The 17,916-nt window shown below is 39.0% G+C and overlaps 1 protein-coding gene across 1 annotated transcript in view; it reads left to right on the top strand.

Moving 5' to 3' along the window:
* The window catches only part of LOC131559979 (dynein axonemal assembly factor 11-like), a 199,972-nt gene that overhangs the window by 27,188 nt on the left and 154,868 nt on the right, over window positions 1-17,916 (top strand). The window contains exons 10-14 of the mRNA XM_058808583.1: window positions 1,252-1,329; window positions 3,895-3,960; window positions 5,604-5,673; window positions 6,507-6,602; window positions 15,940-16,025. Coding sequence (XP_058664566.1) covers window positions 1,252-1,329; window positions 3,895-3,960; window positions 5,604-5,673; window positions 6,507-6,602; window positions 15,940-16,025 — 396 coding nt within the window. The remainder of the gene's footprint in view (window positions 1-1,251; window positions 1,330-3,894; window positions 3,961-5,603; window positions 5,674-6,506; window positions 6,603-15,939; window positions 16,026-17,916) is intronic.

Here is a 17,916-nt window from a genome sequence, read left to right as displayed (position 1 = left end):
CCCTTGTATTTATAGACCAAATCTATTTTTATGGGTTTTTTTTCCCCAAGGTGTTCTAAATCTATAATATTTTATATCTATCATTAGTGATTTACCTTTAACATGCTCTTAATCTTGAATTTATCATAAGAAATAGGTTCAGGAACAGAAAAGAAGCAATGCATTGTTGTTGGGCTTTTTTTGAGAAATGTTTTCCCTTTTAATATGGTGACTAATGTGGTCATACCCACTATATTGACCAGCTGAAGAGTGGATTAATGCAATGTGACAGTGCTATATTTTTAAAGAAAACTCCATATTTTTACTTAGGTGTGAGCAGAATTTTCTTTTTCATGTTACTAAGGTTCCTTGCTCTTCCTTCCCATGCTCATAATTTAAACATTTACACAGGAAAATACCAGTATTACAAGTATCAATATATTAATACCACTATTACAAGTCTTAATATTCTTACTGTGATCTACTTTGGGCAGATAAATTTATCATAGCTGGTTTATTGTACTAAATGAAAGTCAGTTTCGTTTAATTGCTCATAGCTGGAAATGGATAGTGAATATTAAAATAACCAATCAGTACATCATCAGTAAATCAGGAATATGTATTGCATTTTTTGAAAGAAGAACACAACCAAAAATGTAATATATGCATAAACAAATAATCTATATGTCTGCCCTTTGGTCCTACTGTATCCTATTGGATGCTGCTTTTAATCTTTTGACCATTAAAATTCCTTTTGCTAGAGCAAAATTAGTGATTGAGGGACAGATGCTGTTTGAAGGCAGGCCAGGCATTTTTTCAGTGGGAGTAATCAAGTGAGCATGAATAAAACTCTTTAGAATTGCTTGCCCATACATCAAACCAGTTATCAGTGGCAACACCTCATGATGAGTTTGACCATTCCTAACTAGGAAAATGTCCCATTTCATACATTTAAGCCATCCATGGTTTTCTTGTGGTATACCAGATAATTTGATATATTTCTGTTTGATAAGGACATGGTGATATGCAGAAGAAGTCACTGTCCATGTAAGTTGTGACATTATAAATTATTTGCTCATCTTTAGATGATGTTCTTAATGTGCAATTGGATTCATCATGCAATCTGTTTTGTTCTGATCTAAATTGTAGCCTTAAATCAAATACAAGCTAATTCTTATGTCTTGCCATCCTCTTCTTTATTTTTGCTACTTTACATAATAATGCAACTTTTTAATGATTAACCATAAACAATTTTTCTTTCTGCTTGTTAAGGGAATCAAAAAAGAGAGAGAAGACTGCTTGGACATTGGTCACTGCAGAAGGAAAAGTTCTGAATGTGAATGTGCCTAAGTATGTAAGGTTAAGAGGTTAAGCAGTCTAATCTCTCTGTAGTTGTTTTGGGCAGCTATTTCAATATATGTGACAATCCAAAAATAAGAGGGCTGAGAAATTCTTGTTGCAGTATTATATTCCTTGGGGAAAAGTGGATTCTGAATTTATATTCTGATGCTGGAAGAAGAATCAGTTGTCATTGCGTTAAGTGTTGAGGATTGTTTAATTTAACAACTTTCTGTTTAAAGATGAACTTGTTTTCTGTAAAATATATAAGATATTTTAGTCTTTTCTGTTCTATAGTAAGGCTCTTTCTTGTAGCATCTTGCTAATAGTGTAAAAAGTTTAACTGTTGACAATAAATGTGTATGACAAGTCACTTTAAATGTGAAAACATACATCCCAGTAATATTTCTGGACAAAATCATCCTGTCCTCTGATGGCAGGTGTAAGGATAATCAGCTTCTGGCAAAGGGCCCTGTGGCCCTGAGTGAGGTCTCCAGCAACAGAGGATGGAGATACAGAGGAGTGTCTTGTGTTTTACCATTGACAAAGGCACTTGGATTTTCAGGTGTTTTGGAATGAGTTTCCAGGGATATCAGCCATTGATTTTACTTGAACCAAACCTTCATTTTCTAAGGGAAAGCAGGGGACTGAGTGCAAATATTTTTTCTTTATAAACAGCTTCCCATAGGGTCTCCTGCAGCAGAGTGGGATGAGAAAGTGGCCACTGACCTCTGCAAAACCAAATTTATGAACATGCTTATCATTAGCATGAATACTGCTTTCTAAATCTTGGAAATTCAGAAATCCTTGCAAATTCAAGAAATTATATGCAGTGCACATTTTCACATTTTTCAGTAGAACAGAGAGAATTAAAGGCAGTGCAAGAGTTTAGTGTCATGTAGAGCCATGTTTAGTCTGTCTATACCAGGAGATACTTTCCATTGTATTGATGTACTTTTTCCAGTAAAAATGTATTGACTAAAAAAAAATATTTGTATCATTTTCTAATCCAAAAAGACAAGCCTAAAATAATTTAAATCTTGTTTTAATAGAAGTTGCTTGTGCCTCTGAAAAGCAGGGACATTTAGACCAAATCTCTGGCTGTCTTTTTTAGAAGAAACAGAGTTCACTGTTAGTAGCATCCCTGTTTGTTTCACCCGAGTTTTCTGAATTTAGTCTGTGGATGTGCCCACGTAAAGCCAGACCAATGACATTTTTTGTCTTGACTTCAACAAGAATGTCACAGCTGTTCAGTGCAATCTGGCAGTGTATTGGAGAGACATAAAGAAAGAGATACAAGTAAGCAGATGGTGTTCTCCAAAGTTTTTGCTTCAATGTGGAAGTCTTATGTCCATAAAAATGTCCAAACGTCTCTGATGTTCTTTTGGAAAGTTAGCAAGAGGAATGGCTGCTTGCTGCTGAGGACAGACTGTTTCTGTACTTCAGTTCTAATTAAGATTCTTCCTGGAAAATTTTATAATTCTGTCCTCTTGTTCACCCTTCAGGTTTTAGTGGATTCTCAAAATCATTGATGCAGTAAGACAGGAAATAAAACTGTTTTGTATTCTTTGCACTTTTCCAATAAAAAATACTTGTAAACTACAACCTGTAAACTTTCTTGCAAATGGACTGTGCCAGAATATAGGAGAGTAAAGAGTGAAAAGCATATCTGGCAAATATTTTTATTGCCGAAAAAATTTATCATCTAATCTGTTAACATTTGGGCATCTTTCCATTACCTGAACCCATCTTATCTAAGTCTTTTAATGTCACTGAAATAGCCCAGATAAATTATATAAAGCAAAATCCCTTCATATAATACTAATAACTAATTTATCAAAAGCTTCTCTTTTGTAGGTAATTTCATTCTTTTTTCCCTCTGCTTTCATGCATGGGAAATATTTGAGCATATGAGCAGAACTTGTAAGTCTAGACTAGATCTCCTTACAGTTGTAATAATAGATGGCATCAATTTATAACTTATAAGATTCATTCCCAATTTTAAGAACACAGCCAACAAATCACAAAAATACAGCTAATACAATCTACAGGCTCATTTTCAGCAAATATAAAGCTTATAGAATCAAGGATATTATGCAGATCATGTTTTACTCTGGAAATACACAGATTTTTATACTTGGGACAAATTAATTACTATGAAAAAAGTGGATGTCTTTTGAACATACAATAAGGTTAGAATTACAAAGATCTGTGTTTTTCATGCATTTTGGAACTGGTTTTTTCTGTGAAGATGTAATAGAGCAGACAGGTTTCACCAGCAGATGTCTCTCGTTCTGCATTGTCAAAATAAGCTTAATTTTAACCGACCTTCAGCAGAGGATTTTTTTCTCTTTCTTGTGGTTTGAGTAGGGAGAACAGAAAATAAATATCAGAATGACCTTGGCTCAAATGCCAGTACTGGAGCAAATGGCAACTGTTTCTAAATTATCACATGACATATTGTCTAAATGGTGTTTGTATTCATCTAAAATTGCTGACATTTGAACTATGCTGTAATGTTTGCTTATTCACTCCAGCAGTATTTATCCTGGAGCTGTTTCTTGTCATTGTCTTTAGGCTTCATTTCTCTCTGAAAGATGATGAAGAAAACAACCAGATCATCTTGGATCTTGCTGTTTACAGGTCAGATCTTTTTTCGCAATAATTTTTGCCACTCATAAGATGTAATAAACAGTTTTTCAATTATACTGCTCTCTGTAATGGGGACTTTTCAAGAAGAAAACAAATAATGTAGTGGATAGTGGAACCAATCTCAAAACCTGGAAGGAAGTAAAGCTGAATAAGCCAAAGGCCCTTCAGACTGTTCTGTTAATCCTGAATGGACGCTGTGTCTAATAATCCTTTTGGGAGCAGATGTTTTTCTGCAGCCCACAGGCAGGTGTCTTCCACACCTGTTCTCTTATACATATGTAAAATCTTTTCCATTCTTCCTTTGCAGATAAGGGCTCTAGGGAGTGGGGTTTTTGCTCATGCTTTGGCCCTAGAAGTGCTTCATTACTGTTCATGTGCTTCTAGTTAAATTCTTCTTCTCCCTGAGACAGACTGAGTAGGGTAGACTTGCCTTATTTTCCTTGATTAGTGAGAAGAGTCCATGGCTCATGCCTATTCTTGAAATGTACTAGAGCATTGCTTGGAAGAAATTTGGTTGAGTCAGGCAAAATCTGACAAGGAGGTAGTACATACACTGCTAAGCATTTCAATGACCTTTTCCATTCTTCAGGAAGGGGCTGGAAACCCAAAAGTTTATCTGTCCATAATAGAAACTAGTTACATAAAACTTGTACTAGTTTTATAGCCCAAAAACATTATTCATGCCAGGTGTGCTTCCCTTGAAAGTCATTAATTTCCCTCAAAAGAGGTTTGCTCTATGTTTCTGACTTACAAGATACAGATCTTTTTCTGGAACCTCAGAAAATCTGTTCAGGTTCAATAAACTGCTGGATGTACTACAGAATCACAGAATCATTTAGGTTGGAAAACACCTTCAAAGTCATTAAGTCCAGCCTTTGACTCATCATGACTTAGCCAACTACCCCACAGCACTAAGTGCCATGTACAGTCATTTCTTGAACACTTTGGGACCCTGGGTAGTCCAGATTTTAATAATCTGTGCTCACCTGTAAGAAATGCAGACTAAAACATTTGAAAAATTCACCTGTTAAGTAATGTTGTAAAAGAAAAGAAATGGGAAATACATGCTTGTGCATTCCCATGAGTCACATCAGGTGTCACATAGGGAAGAGCAGATATAAAACTGGAGCTTTTACAGGCCACAAATTTTGTTTGAAAGATTTAAAATTACTGTGTTTTCTGGGAGTAGAAAGTATATCTGTTCATTGTTTTCCAGCAAGTTCTGTACAAAAAAGGAGAAATTTTTGGGGAATCTGTTATAATTTTAGTAGTAAAACCTTCAGAAGGAAAAGTAGCAAATTATTTTCACAATTTTAAATATCATGTAGATTAATTTCATATTAATGTAGAACACTATACTAAGAGATGAAAGACATTTTTGTTTTCTTCAAGGATTTTGAATTCTTTTAGTTATACAATAGCTGATGTCATGGACTTGATAGAATTTAGACATTATTGTAAGTGACATTCACAAGAAGATCATGGGGTGTTTTCCCCCAGAACTTTAAATCCTAATAGTATTTTGGAGAATTTAATAACTGAAATTTAAGCTTGTGCTTTAGAAACTGTGACATTTTGAAAGAGCTATGTGGTCTATTGTAGATTGATTCATTTATTTCTATTTCATTCTGAAGACATTTGGACACTTCTTTACTTGATGTTGATGTGCAACCAACTTACGTACGAGTACTGGTGAAGGGAAAGGTTTGTGATTTCTTATACATTCATTTTTAAATCAAGAGTTAATGTTTGCCATAGTTATTCAGTGGACTCTGGATCTGACTTCTCTAAGTTACCAATCATTTGCATCTATGCAGAGAGAATGTTCTTTCAATACCAGCATTATTTTGAAACACACATAAACTGTGGAAGTCCTAACCAGAAGATGTACAAAGCCTGAAATAAAATTTCACTTTCCTTCTCTCCTCTCTTCTTATTCTCCCCACACATAGTGTACCATAATTCACTTTAGAAGAGAGCTTCCTAGTTGCCCTAGGCTAGAACTTAGCAATTTCACAATCTGGAATTTATAGCTGACAGAAACCAATGGATGTATATTTTGGAAGGGCATTTAAAATGTCATTCCAGTTTTCTCTCTTCTTGGTGGTTTTAATTTTATCATCATTTTAGAAAAAAAAAATTCCAAGTACTTCCACAGTAAACCAAAATCCCTATTTTTAACTGAGCCAACTGCATAAACAAAACTTGAGAATTGATTTGTGTTGAAATAGACTGGATAATCTTTCTCATTTAATTGCTAATATAAGTCTAGCATCATTTGTAACCTTCTTTAGAAATGCCACTTCAGGAATGGCAGCAGTTCAGGAACATACATCTGACTCTACTTGTAAGCAAAAGGTATTTAGCATAATTTATTAGGTTTAGTAATACCATACATAAAGTGAAAGCATTTACACCTGCAGTGTCCTTAAAGTCAAAGGATGTGATAGTGGTGGCTTTGTATTTGTTTTGTCCATATAAAAGAAAGAAAAAAAATATTTTAGCATTATATACTTTAATTCCATTTTGTTTGGTAGCCTTTTCAGCTTGTGCTCCCTGAGGAAGTGAAGCCAGACAGCAGCTGTGCTAAAAGATCACAAACAACTGGCCATTTAGTTGTCACCATGCCAAAGGTATGTAAAATGGGAGACATCACACAAAGGTCCTTAAATGTAGTGAGTACTTTGGGAATGTCTCTGAGTTACAGGTAACATCTGGCTTGATAAAGATATGCAGTCTTGCCTTTCACATCAGGGCATATTTCCCAAGAAAAGGAACATTGCATAAAGACAATTTAATTGCAGAGCCAAGCCTTAGTATTTAAAATCCCTCTAAAGGAGCATAATGAAAATCAGTATTAATAGAAATTCGTATTTCCTTTACTTTAAATAAGATCAGCTTTTTATGTGCTAAAAGAGATTGTGCAAAACATGCAGTATTATGCAAATGTCTAAGAAGATAGAGTTTTTTAAATAATGAAAATAAACACATACCTACTTCATTTTTCCACTTTTGAAATAAGAAAAAATCAGTTTATCAAAATTTGTGTGACACACATATGTATGAAGGTTACATATTTGTCCAAATAAAGGGATGATGCACTACTGTCATTTCTCATGTGTTTGGAAAAAGACTTGCTTTATGAATGAAGAGATCATTTTCCCTTCATGCTCTGCCTGGCTGGAAAGGATCCCCTGACCAGCTGTACAAACTACTGTGACCATAGAGCAGGAAGGTTGTGGCAGCATGGTGTTTCAACTGAAACTGCTTGGAGCAGACAGGGAGCTGGAAGTTCTGGGGAGGTGGAGTTCCAGAGATGAGAATGGATTGTATGGTGGGGTTCTGGATGCTGAGGGAGAAGTTAATCAACTGCAGCATCTTCTGCTGTTGCCTTGAGAGCATTGGGTTGCTTTTAAGGCCTCTGTAGGACATCTTATACTTCTGGCTTCTGTAATATGGTAATCCTGCCCAGGGATAGTTACAGTAAAAAAACAATCTCTTGGTGCTCTAGCTCTTCTGGACTTTAGGAAATTTCTCTGGTGTATAAGGGCAGGGTATGTGTGTGAGTCCACCAGAGTATATCAAATGCATTTCTTTCTGAAGGAGGAAGCTATTTAGCTGAAATAGCTTCCCCTGCTATATGGGGTTATTTTTTTTCTCTTTGTGCTCTGATTTAATTCTAACACTATGCATCTAGTAGCTCTAACTTTTGTGGCTATTGCCTTCTATGTTCCCTTCTATAATCCAATCCCATACCATCTGTCTGTCCCTATGAGGACAGCCCCTCATGGAATCACAAACTGTCACTCTAGAATCAAACATGCATTTTTGCCAAAAGCTGTAAGAATACTGAAAATTGTACTTACTTGGTTTAGGTTTTCTGAATGTTCAAAATTCACTCAAATGAGAATTTATGTTTCCATAAATTTGTTTGAAAATGAGGCCTTGACACTTGTCATTTTGAATAGTGTAATTTTCAAATGTATATGATTTATTTTTGTTTAATAGTTACTTGTCTTTGCAGTTTTCTGTCCCATACCCTGCTTTTATTACTCATACATCTTGCTAGTCCCTTTGTGGATGATCAATGCCTTAGAAAATGTAAATATTTCCAAGTGTTTCTAGATATCTATTAACTCTGGTGCCTACCCATAAAATCATACCTAAATCAGCAAAATGAATATTCTCTCTTCATACTGTGATTGAGAACTGCCTTTATTCCATTATTAACTTTATATTTAACCTACCTTGATATTTTAGCTACACCTACGTATTTTGCCTAGCCTGAGGCTCTGGAGCATACTTCCTCTCAGAATATGTGATTCTCAGATATTTGTAAAACATGAGGAGAGAGAAGCACTATGGAATAGCTGGGTAGATGTCCTCAGCTTGGACTTGGTTTGGTTAAAACTGCTTGAGTAACTTGGGGATGCATGAATGGAATGCTGCATGTTGTCAGTGGATTCTGGGAAGCAGATTTTCAGAAAAGCACCTGGGAGTCTTGGTTGCCACATAGCTGAACATGTCAAAGAGCACCAGCTGTGTCCTGAGCAGCTTAGGAGCATTGCCAGCAGGTGGAGAGGGCCATCCTCCCCCTTGTTCAGCATTGGTGGGAGACACATGGAGTGCAAGAGAGACATGGACCTGCTGGAGAGAATCCAGCAAAGGGCCACAAGGATGATCAAGGAACTGGGGCACCTCTCCTGTGAGGAAAGGCTGAGAGAGCTGGGACTGTCCAGCCTGGAGGAGAGAAGGCTCGAGGGGATCTCATCAATATACAGAAATACCCTAAAGGAAGGGTGCAAAGAGTCAGAGCCAGGCTCTTTTCAGTGGTGCCCAGTGACAGCCCCAGAGACAGTGGGCACAGACTCTAATGCAGGAGTTCCCTCTGAAGACCAGGAGACTCTGACTGTGAGGGTGACCAGGTGTCTGCACAGGTCACCCAGGGAGGTTGTGAATCCTCCATCCCTGGAGATGTTCTAAAGCCATCTGGACATGGTCCTGGGCAACTGGCTCAAGGGGCTTGAGCAGAGGGCTTGGATTAGATGATCTCCACAGGTCCTTGCCAATCTTCAGCATTCTGTGGTCCTGTGAACTTCATGGATTTACTGACCAAAGATGGATCTGCATTACTTCACTGCAATTGCATGTAAAGGATACTAATCTATTGTTCACTGCTCTTTTTACAGTCACAGAATCTGTTCTCTTTCTCTAGGACTGAAATAGAGTGCTCATTTGAAATTTTTGGGGCATAGTTCCTCTTCAGATGATCTCAAGCCATACAAATTTTATCATTATGATTAATGGGATGTAATATAGGAAGAAAGGTAAATGAAAAATGATTGACAACAGGAAGGCCAATAGATATTTTTCTTGCAGAATATTGTGGCTGATTTTATCAATGCTTGAGAATACTGGTTCAAGATCAGCAACTTAATGGGAATTCCTCTTAGTAAAGTTAATAGGAAGACCAGAATACATTCCATTTCTTTCAGGCTGTATCAGTGACAAGACAAGCTTAATGACTATATTACACTGTATTTTATCCTTTTTGTTTCTAAAAAACAGTTATCAAAATATTTTTTTTGGCAGCTAGATAAATGGCCTAGCACATTCCTTACATAAGTGAAATGTCCACTAATCTAAAAATAGTCTCCTATAATAAGCTTCATGCAATAGTGTCCTAAAAATATCTCTCTCTTCTCAGTAACACAATAGAAATCTATCTGAATTCTAAGTGGTTTTCACTTGTTTTACTGATATTCTGATCAGGTTAATAAACCTTTCACCATTCATCTTCCAGCCTGTTTATAGTTCCCTAGTCTTTAAAAACAAACCCAAAACTTCTTTCCTTGCCTCTCTGATGAACTTGTCACATCACAGATGTTGGACATAGTAAATTCCACATGAACTAAAAGAAAGGAATAATTTTCACATTCATTTCTGGGAACATATTTTTAACCATATTACATGCTACACAACAAATGACCACAGAATGGGTGCCTTTCTAAGGCAGTGTTTACCAACATTTTTTGGAAGGTCATCAAAAGAAACTGAAGGACACAATGTTCAGTGAAATAATATAGTGACACTTTTAAAGTGTAGTGTTTATACTGCAATAATCCTTTGTAAGGAGATTTTACATGAGTAAGGTGTGGACAGTGACTACATTGTACATGCCTTGTGTTCTGGGAAAAATATTTGTGACTTCTTCCAGTTTTGAACCTCTGTGCTTTGGCAGCATCATCTTTGCCGATGATGCAGGCAAATAAAAAACTGGAAGATTCTTTAATAGAATTTGACTAAAATTGACATATTAAATAAATTTTTTCATAAAATGTCATCAGTAGATTACAATATCATTTTAATTGCTGCCTCAGCAAAAGCATCAAACCCCAGTGTTATTAACAAGCAGGTTTTATTTAGGGTTTTGAGACCTTCTGTCATGTTTGAAAACTTTCTTTTTCTTAGTTTAGTGAGTCAGAGAGTAAAATTTGGACTTTTGATCAATTCTTTATTACATTACCAGCCTCAAATGAATGCTGACAGCTTTTTATTGCCTGGGATTTCAAAAGAGATTAGAAATTTAAAGATCAATGAGAGTTAGATTGCTTAATTAATCCAAAAATAGGAGTAGTGTGTATTATGCATGCCAGTTATATTTGATAGAATTACTTCATATAATTCTTACTTATCCAGGTATGGTAAATGTGGTAATATTTCATTACCATCAAAGGCATGTGGAGACATGTCGCAGACATTTCTCCACAGAAATCCTTTCTTTCAGATTTCTGCGTCTTCGGGAGGCCAGAGGCCCCTGAAGAGAAGGTAAACAATTATTATCAGCTGCTGGGGAATGCAACAGGAACACCTTGATTGGCTCATTTTCTATGTTTATAATTAAGGGCCAATCACCAGTGCAAGCCAGGGGACTGAGTCCTTGGCCACAGCTTTGTTGTGGATTCTTTTCTATCTTTTCTTAGCTTAGCTAGCAGCTCTGCAAACCTCTCTCTATATTCTATTAGTATAGTAATAATGTATTATATCATATATTAATAAATCAAGCCTTCTGATTCAAGAAACGAGATTCACCGTCTCTCTCTCACCAGCTGCACCCACACGGGTGCAGAAACATCTGGTGACCCCTTGTGTCAGAGCAAAGATTAATCTGATAAGACCAGAGGAGCAAAATTGCTGCACTGGGTAAAAATCCTGTATGTGTGGCATTTGATGGTTGCTTTGAAGTGACCACAAAAGTGGATTCAAGCCAGGAGCTGAAGAACTGAAGATCCTGATTTGGACAGAGTTCACAGCCAAGGCTGACCACAAAGAGAACCTTTCTTCTGGAAAACCATCAGGAAAGATGATGGAAAAGAGCAGCAGACCTGTGGGGCTGGCCAGAGCAAGCTGGACTCTTTCAAAAGGTACTGTTCACTTTTCTATCCCTGATGAACCAGCCCTTCGTAGCTTGTGGCTGTTCGTATGGCAAACACATGCCTTGCCAGAAGAGATTCAATTCTCCCCTTCAGAGGAAAAGCTTATTGCCCTCTGGAAATATTGGTGCAGAGAAGATGGTTGCTTTTTGTCAGAAACAGATATCTATGAATTCTTTCGATGGGCAAAGCTTTTTGGGTTCTTTGCTGATATTCTGTATGCTTTAGATGCTTTTGTCTGGGAGTGCATGGACTCCATTCTCCAGTTCGTATGGAGCCAGGGACGTGTCCTGCCTTCTATCTACCCAGCATTTATAAAGCTTTTCCCAGTTCTGAAACGCAGAGCAGCTCTTTTTCCATGGATCTCTAACTGTTATGGCCAAGCTCCGTTTCCACCACCCTTGGCAGAAGACCCCGTGGGTGATGACTTTGGGCTTTTTCCCCCCCCCCGCTTCACGGCGGGGGGGGGGCGAAACTTCGCGGCGCGAAGAAGTTTTTTTTACTCTTGCTCCGGAGCATGCTCAGATGGAGCCTCCTCCTTCCCCCCCTTCTCTCTCTCCGGGGGGATGGGAGCGGCCGCTCAAGCCAGTGCCGGCCTCTCAGACTCCGCCTTCAGACATGGGGGCGGCACCGGTCTCTGAGGCTTCCTCCACGGCCCTGCTAGAGCCGTCACTCCAGGAGATCCCATCTCCGCCTCTCCAGGAGGTCCCGCCCGCGGTTTCACCGGCCTCCCTGCCCCCGCAAGAGCCTCTGTCGGAGAGGGCAGAAGAGACAGCACTTTCGCCGATTGACCTGTTGCTAAGCAACAGCGACGCTCCACCGCTTCTCCCAGCTCCGCTGCTGCCGTGCCTGCCGCCGCTTTCAGAGCCAAGGGACGCAGCACCAGCGTGTTCCCGCGCGTCCCCGCCTCCTCCGCAGCGGACCCCGGAGTCAGCGGCAGAAAACCGCGTTGAACCTGCAGGACCCTTGGAGCAGCCTGCGGTGGATCCCACTCTCAGCGCGGTTCCCTCCCCAGTTCCGGCTCCCTCCCCGCTGCTTCCACCGGACGTCCCAGCAGTCGCCCTGCTGGGGGGTCTCTCCTTCCGTGGAACAGGGGCTGCCCGCCAGCTGACTGTTGCGGCAGTCCAGCTGCCTGTTTTTAAGATCAGCATTCTCGGCGGTTTGGGGGGTGGTTTTTCGGGGATTGTCCCATGGAGGCCGCTGCCTCTCTTGTGCCCTAGTGGCATGGGGGGGCTGGTGCATCCAGAGAGTTCTGCCTTTGATCCCCAGCCCGGAGGGGATGGGGATGATGCCACGGGGCGGATGAGAGACAAAGCCGATGCATTGCAGAGGGAGAGGGCACAGTTGGAGGAGACCATAGCTGGTTTGCTGTGGGAAACAAACATCTCCAGACCCCAGATGGGATTTCTGGGGAAGGCTTCTATTTCCCTGCTGCTGGCATGCCTCAGTGGTTTAGGGGAAAGGAAGCATCTCACTACCCGTGCTGCCATTGTGCTGGCAGCTGGGTTCAGGCCTGTGGATATGCAGAGCCTTCCTTATGAGTTTGGCCTGGGATGCTGGGCTCAGGAGGTTCCTGGGCCAGGGCCATCACTTGGCCTCCTTGTGTTTTTGGGGATTCTGGTTTGTCCTACCGGTCCGGGTCCTCCTTTGTGAGCCAGTTTTGGGGTTCCTGGTCCAGCATGGGCCAGGGCCCCCAGGGCTTTTCCTTCTCTGGCACTGCTCTGCCCGGCTGCTGCTCTTTTGCTTTTCGATTAAAAAAAAAAAAAAAAAAAAATTAAAAATTAAATAAAAAAGAAAAAAAAGATTGAAAATACTGGGCAGCAGCTCTGAAGCACTGAAGCAATGAAAGGCCAGCAGAAAGGACATTTCAAAATTGTACAAATTGTTTAAAATTGTATTAAGACTGTCAATGGTTTTTGATAACTATTGATGGAACTCTTTTGCAGAAGTCTGTTTCAGGACCAAAAGGACTCTCAGGTATTCCAAGGGAAACAACTTCGGCTCTTGGACTGTTCCTGAAACTCAGCTGCATGGACTTGAATTCTCTTTGCATTGTTTCTTGCAATTTTCTTATATTGTAGGATTGTTTTAGTGATTTGTGAGTATTCTGTATTTTATAGGTGAAGGAATTTCCTGTTCATTCTACATCAGCATTTTTCTTTTATTTTCATACAACTTAGAAAGGTGAGATGTCGCAGACATTTCTCCACAGAAATCCTTTCTTTCAGATTTCTGCGTCTTCGGGAGGCCAGAGGCCCCTGAAGAGAAGGTAAACAATTATTATCAGCTGCTGGGGAATGCAACAGGAACACCTTGATTGGCTCATTTTCTATGTTTATAATTAAGGGCCAATCACCAGTGCAAGCCAGGGGACTGAGTCCTTGGCCACAGCTTTGTTGTGGATTCTTTTCTATCTTTTCTTAGCTTAGCTAGCAGCTCTGCAAACCTCTCTCTATATTCTATTAGTATAGTAATAATGTATTATATCATATATTAATAAATCAAGCCTTCTGATTCAAGAAACGAGATTCACCGTCTCTCTCTCACCAGCTGCACCCACACAGGTGCAGAAACAGAGACACAGCTCTGGAACCCTAGAAATCTAATAATCCTTTAGCATAAATGTGTTTCAGGGAAAATCTGTTTCCTCAAATTCCCATTGTAGAATAAGAAAGCCATTGTAGGAAAAAAAAGATGGACTGAAACTATGAATAAAAATATGGCTTTTGCATATTCCTTCTGTTTTCTCAAATATACTCCAGAGTTTTTTTTTAAACATCTCTATCTAGAATCCTTTGATAGTGATCTCAAAAGGGGTGCATTTTCTGTTTTCTAATTAATCATAGAATCATAGGATATGCTGTGTTGGATGGAACCCATCAGGATCATCAAATCCAACTCTTGGCCCTGCACAGGACACCCCAAGAGTCACACCATGTGCCTGAGAGCATTGTTAAAGCTCTTGAACTCTTTCAGGTGTGGTGCTGTGACCACTCCTGGGGAGCCTGCTCCAGTGCCCAAACATCTTTTAGGTAAAGAACCTTTTCCTAATATCCAATCTTAACCCCCTCTGGCACAACTCCAGGCATTCCCTTGGGTCCTGTCACTGGTCACCTGAGAGAAGAGATCAGTGCCTGCCTGTCCTGTTCCTCTCATGAGGATGCTGAAGACCTCAGTGAAGCTTCCCCTCCATCTCCTCCAGGCTAAAGAGACCAAGTGACCTCAGCCACTCCTCATACAGCTTCTCCTCCACAGCCTTCACCATCCTCATGGTCTCCTTTGGATGCTCTCTCATATCTTCATGTCTTTTTTATATTGTGCTGCCCAAAACTGTACACTAAAATGTAAATATTAGAAATCATAGTATTAGTGTCATAAATATTAGTATCATAGAATAACTTTCAGAAAGCTTCATTATATTAATTTAGTCCATTTTTTTATATACCACAGGCTTCAAATTTCACATTGTTATCTTACTACTGAGGCCAAAGTAGGCAAATCCTAACCCTTCCCTAAGTGCCAAAGTCAGTTCTTGTCAGGGATGTATTTTCTTAGGAGTGCAGAATCAGCATGTTTCTCCACCATCCTTGATGGTGTGCTCTGAGGACAAAGGAAGAAGCACAAGTCTCAAGGGGATCAGCAGAATGAATCTCTGTTAAAATAAAGAATATTTGAAAAGCGAGAAGGTAGAAAGAAACAAGGTTTTCTTTCTGTCATCAAAGCATATACAGAACCAGAGGGATTCAGCCTCTTCACAGACTCCCAGAAACAGATGACTGAAGCTATAGACTGTCTTTATATAATTTGGGGTTCAGAATGGAGACTAAATTCACAGTGAAGGGCTTCTGGAACAGACTGCTCTCAAATCAGTTGGACTATGAAACAGTGAATAACATGAACTATTTGGTGTAGTTCCTGTTCTTCCTCCTTTCAGATGTTTCAGGGATGCCTCTCCCATGCTGTTGTTATGAAGCGAAAGAGATCCTTTTACAATGAGATACCCTTTTGTCAATAACACATTTTCCAAAAAATCATGGTGGATGTGTTTTCTTTAAGAAGGGGAATTCCTCTGGACTTTGAACCTAACTTTCTGTTTTAGCAAAGGAGCTGAAGGAGTTTGTGGTCACTTGTCATTTGAGTGAGGAGAAGTCCAGATTGCAGCTGATTTTTTAATAAAAATGTCAGAACAAGTACTGGGACACCAGAACCAAAATGAAATCAGTAATGTGCATTATTAACATGGTGCTAAACAAGATGGTATATATTTAAACACGAGTAGATGTATATATTTAAAGACTCTTTTATGTATAATTACATAAATGTTTGACTGTATTTCCATTCAGATAATTTGGTTTAACTTGCCTTATGTCTGTGTTTAATGCTGAGTGAAGAGTGGTAAAATGTAACAGAAAGAGTAAATGTCACAAGAGAAAATTTATGCAGACACAATTTTCTATTTTTTGAAAGATTATTTAAATGCTTGTAAGCAAAAGTGTCAACTTTTATGAGAATTATGTTTTGTCTATTTTTATTGTAGGCTAAAGAAATAATCCTGGCTAAGCAAAAAGTTTCAGCTTCAATTAAACATTCTGACTGCAATACACAGCAAAAAGCCACAAGAAGGTAATTCCTTTTCATCTTCTGTATCAGGTTGTTTTTTTTTATCAGTGTGTTATTCTCATGCCAGAATATATACTTCTTTTATGTTATTGTTGAAAATATGAAAATATTGATTAGTGTAGAGTAAAAGTATGTCTGAAATTTTTAGATTAATAACCTCTCTGGTGCTGTTTATTAAAAAGTGATCTCCTTCAATAGCAGATCCAAACATCCACTTATTTTTGCCTGTCAGTTTTTTTCCATCACCTCATTCAGGTTGTTAACTAGTAAATACTAAAACAAAATCACCTACTGAGAATGGCCTCTGCAGAGCTCCTTGCTATGGAACTCAACTCTGGAAACCTTGTAGAAAACAATTATTTTGAATCTGTCTCATGAATGTATTTTCTTACTGTTATACAAATTAATCTACTGCTTTTGTAAATAGCTCAGAAAAACAATTCTGTAAGGTATTGTAACCCAGATCCATCCTATCAAATGTGATGTCAACTTGAAATCTTGTAATTAATGACTGCCCAAAGAGAGTGAATATCAGTGATGCACTATTTTCTGTTTTTACCCTTAGCAAATGCTACTGTAGATAGACAGTGGGGTTCATGAACACTTGGCCTAAGTACAAACACCATGATATATATTTTAATCTTTCCTTTTCCTTTTGCTATAGCCAATGGTATTCATACCAGAATAAGATATTGTAACAACAAAGTCCCTTAAGCTGTTTATCCATTTACATTTGAAGTGTTGCACTTGTTTCCTTGTTTGATTTCATTGTGTTGAATCTTGTTAAAAAGGCTAAGCAGTTAGTAAAAAATGGCATTTTGGATCTTGGCTGTTCTTGGTTTCAATATTTAGGACACTGGCAAAATGGTTCTGCAAGAGTCATTTGTTATTAATTCTACTTTTGGTTTTTTATTTCTAAGAAAAATCAGTCCTTAACTTCTTTTCTTGATGATCTGCCTTATGAGAATATGAGAGGGCACCTGCAGGAATTTGTTGAGGTTTCTAGTGAGCCCCAAGGACTGTACCCTTTCCTTGGGCAGAAGTCAATACAACAGTGCATCCCTCTGATTACAGAGTATTTAAAATATTTTAGAAGGTCTAGGTCAAGTGGAAGATACTTACTCTCCATTATACTTGCAAACTCATGGAAGGAGTCAGGTGAAGTACCTGGTGACTGAAAAAATGGAAATATTGCACCCATTTTTAAAAACAGTAGGAAGAAGGATGCTGGAATTTGTTAGCTGAAAGAATATCATCCTCACCTTTGGGGTTTCTACTCTGCCTGGGAATCATGGAACAGATCCCCCTAGAATCTATGTTGAGGCACACAGAGGACTGAGGAGTGGTTCAGGAAAGCCAGGAAAGCTCCACCAAGGACAAGGCCAACTCAGTGACCTGCTGTTGCCAAATGGGTGTGTCAGTGAACAAGAGAACAGCTACAGCGGTCATGTGTCTGGACGTCTGTAAGGCCTTGGTCATGGTCCCATGCAACATCCTTCCCTTTAATGTGGTAACATGTGGATGTGATGGGTGGATGGTTCCGTGGATCAGGAATTGGTGGGATGGTTGTGTCCAGAGGAGAAAAGGCAATGACTCAATTTCTGAATGGAGATCATTGACAAGTGGTGTCCCTCAGGACGCCACTTGCTCAAAGTCAAAGCCATGAAAAGGCATGTCATGCCATCTAGTGAAGGGACATGCCCCAAAGATTCCTCTATTGGTCCCCACTGAAACCTCAAGATTCCGTTTCCCTTCCAGAAAGGAAATTAAATTTCCTTACGGGAAGGGAAATGGAATCTTGCGAACACGAAAAGAAAGGCTAAGAAACACCCTGGAAAGGAGATAGGATCAAATGAAATGCAATTGAAAAAAAACAGAAAATGGGGAGATTTAG

The sequence above is a fragment of the Ammospiza caudacuta genome, chromosome 1 (genome assembly GCF_027887145.1).
Source record: "Ammospiza caudacuta isolate bAmmCau1 chromosome 1, bAmmCau1.pri, whole genome shotgun sequence".
Classification (NCBI taxonomy): Eukaryota; Metazoa; Chordata; class Aves; order Passeriformes; family Passerellidae; genus Ammospiza; species Ammospiza caudacuta.
The sequence above is the reverse complement of the archived record's forward strand: the minus strand, read 5'-3'. Positions and strand labels throughout refer to the sequence as shown.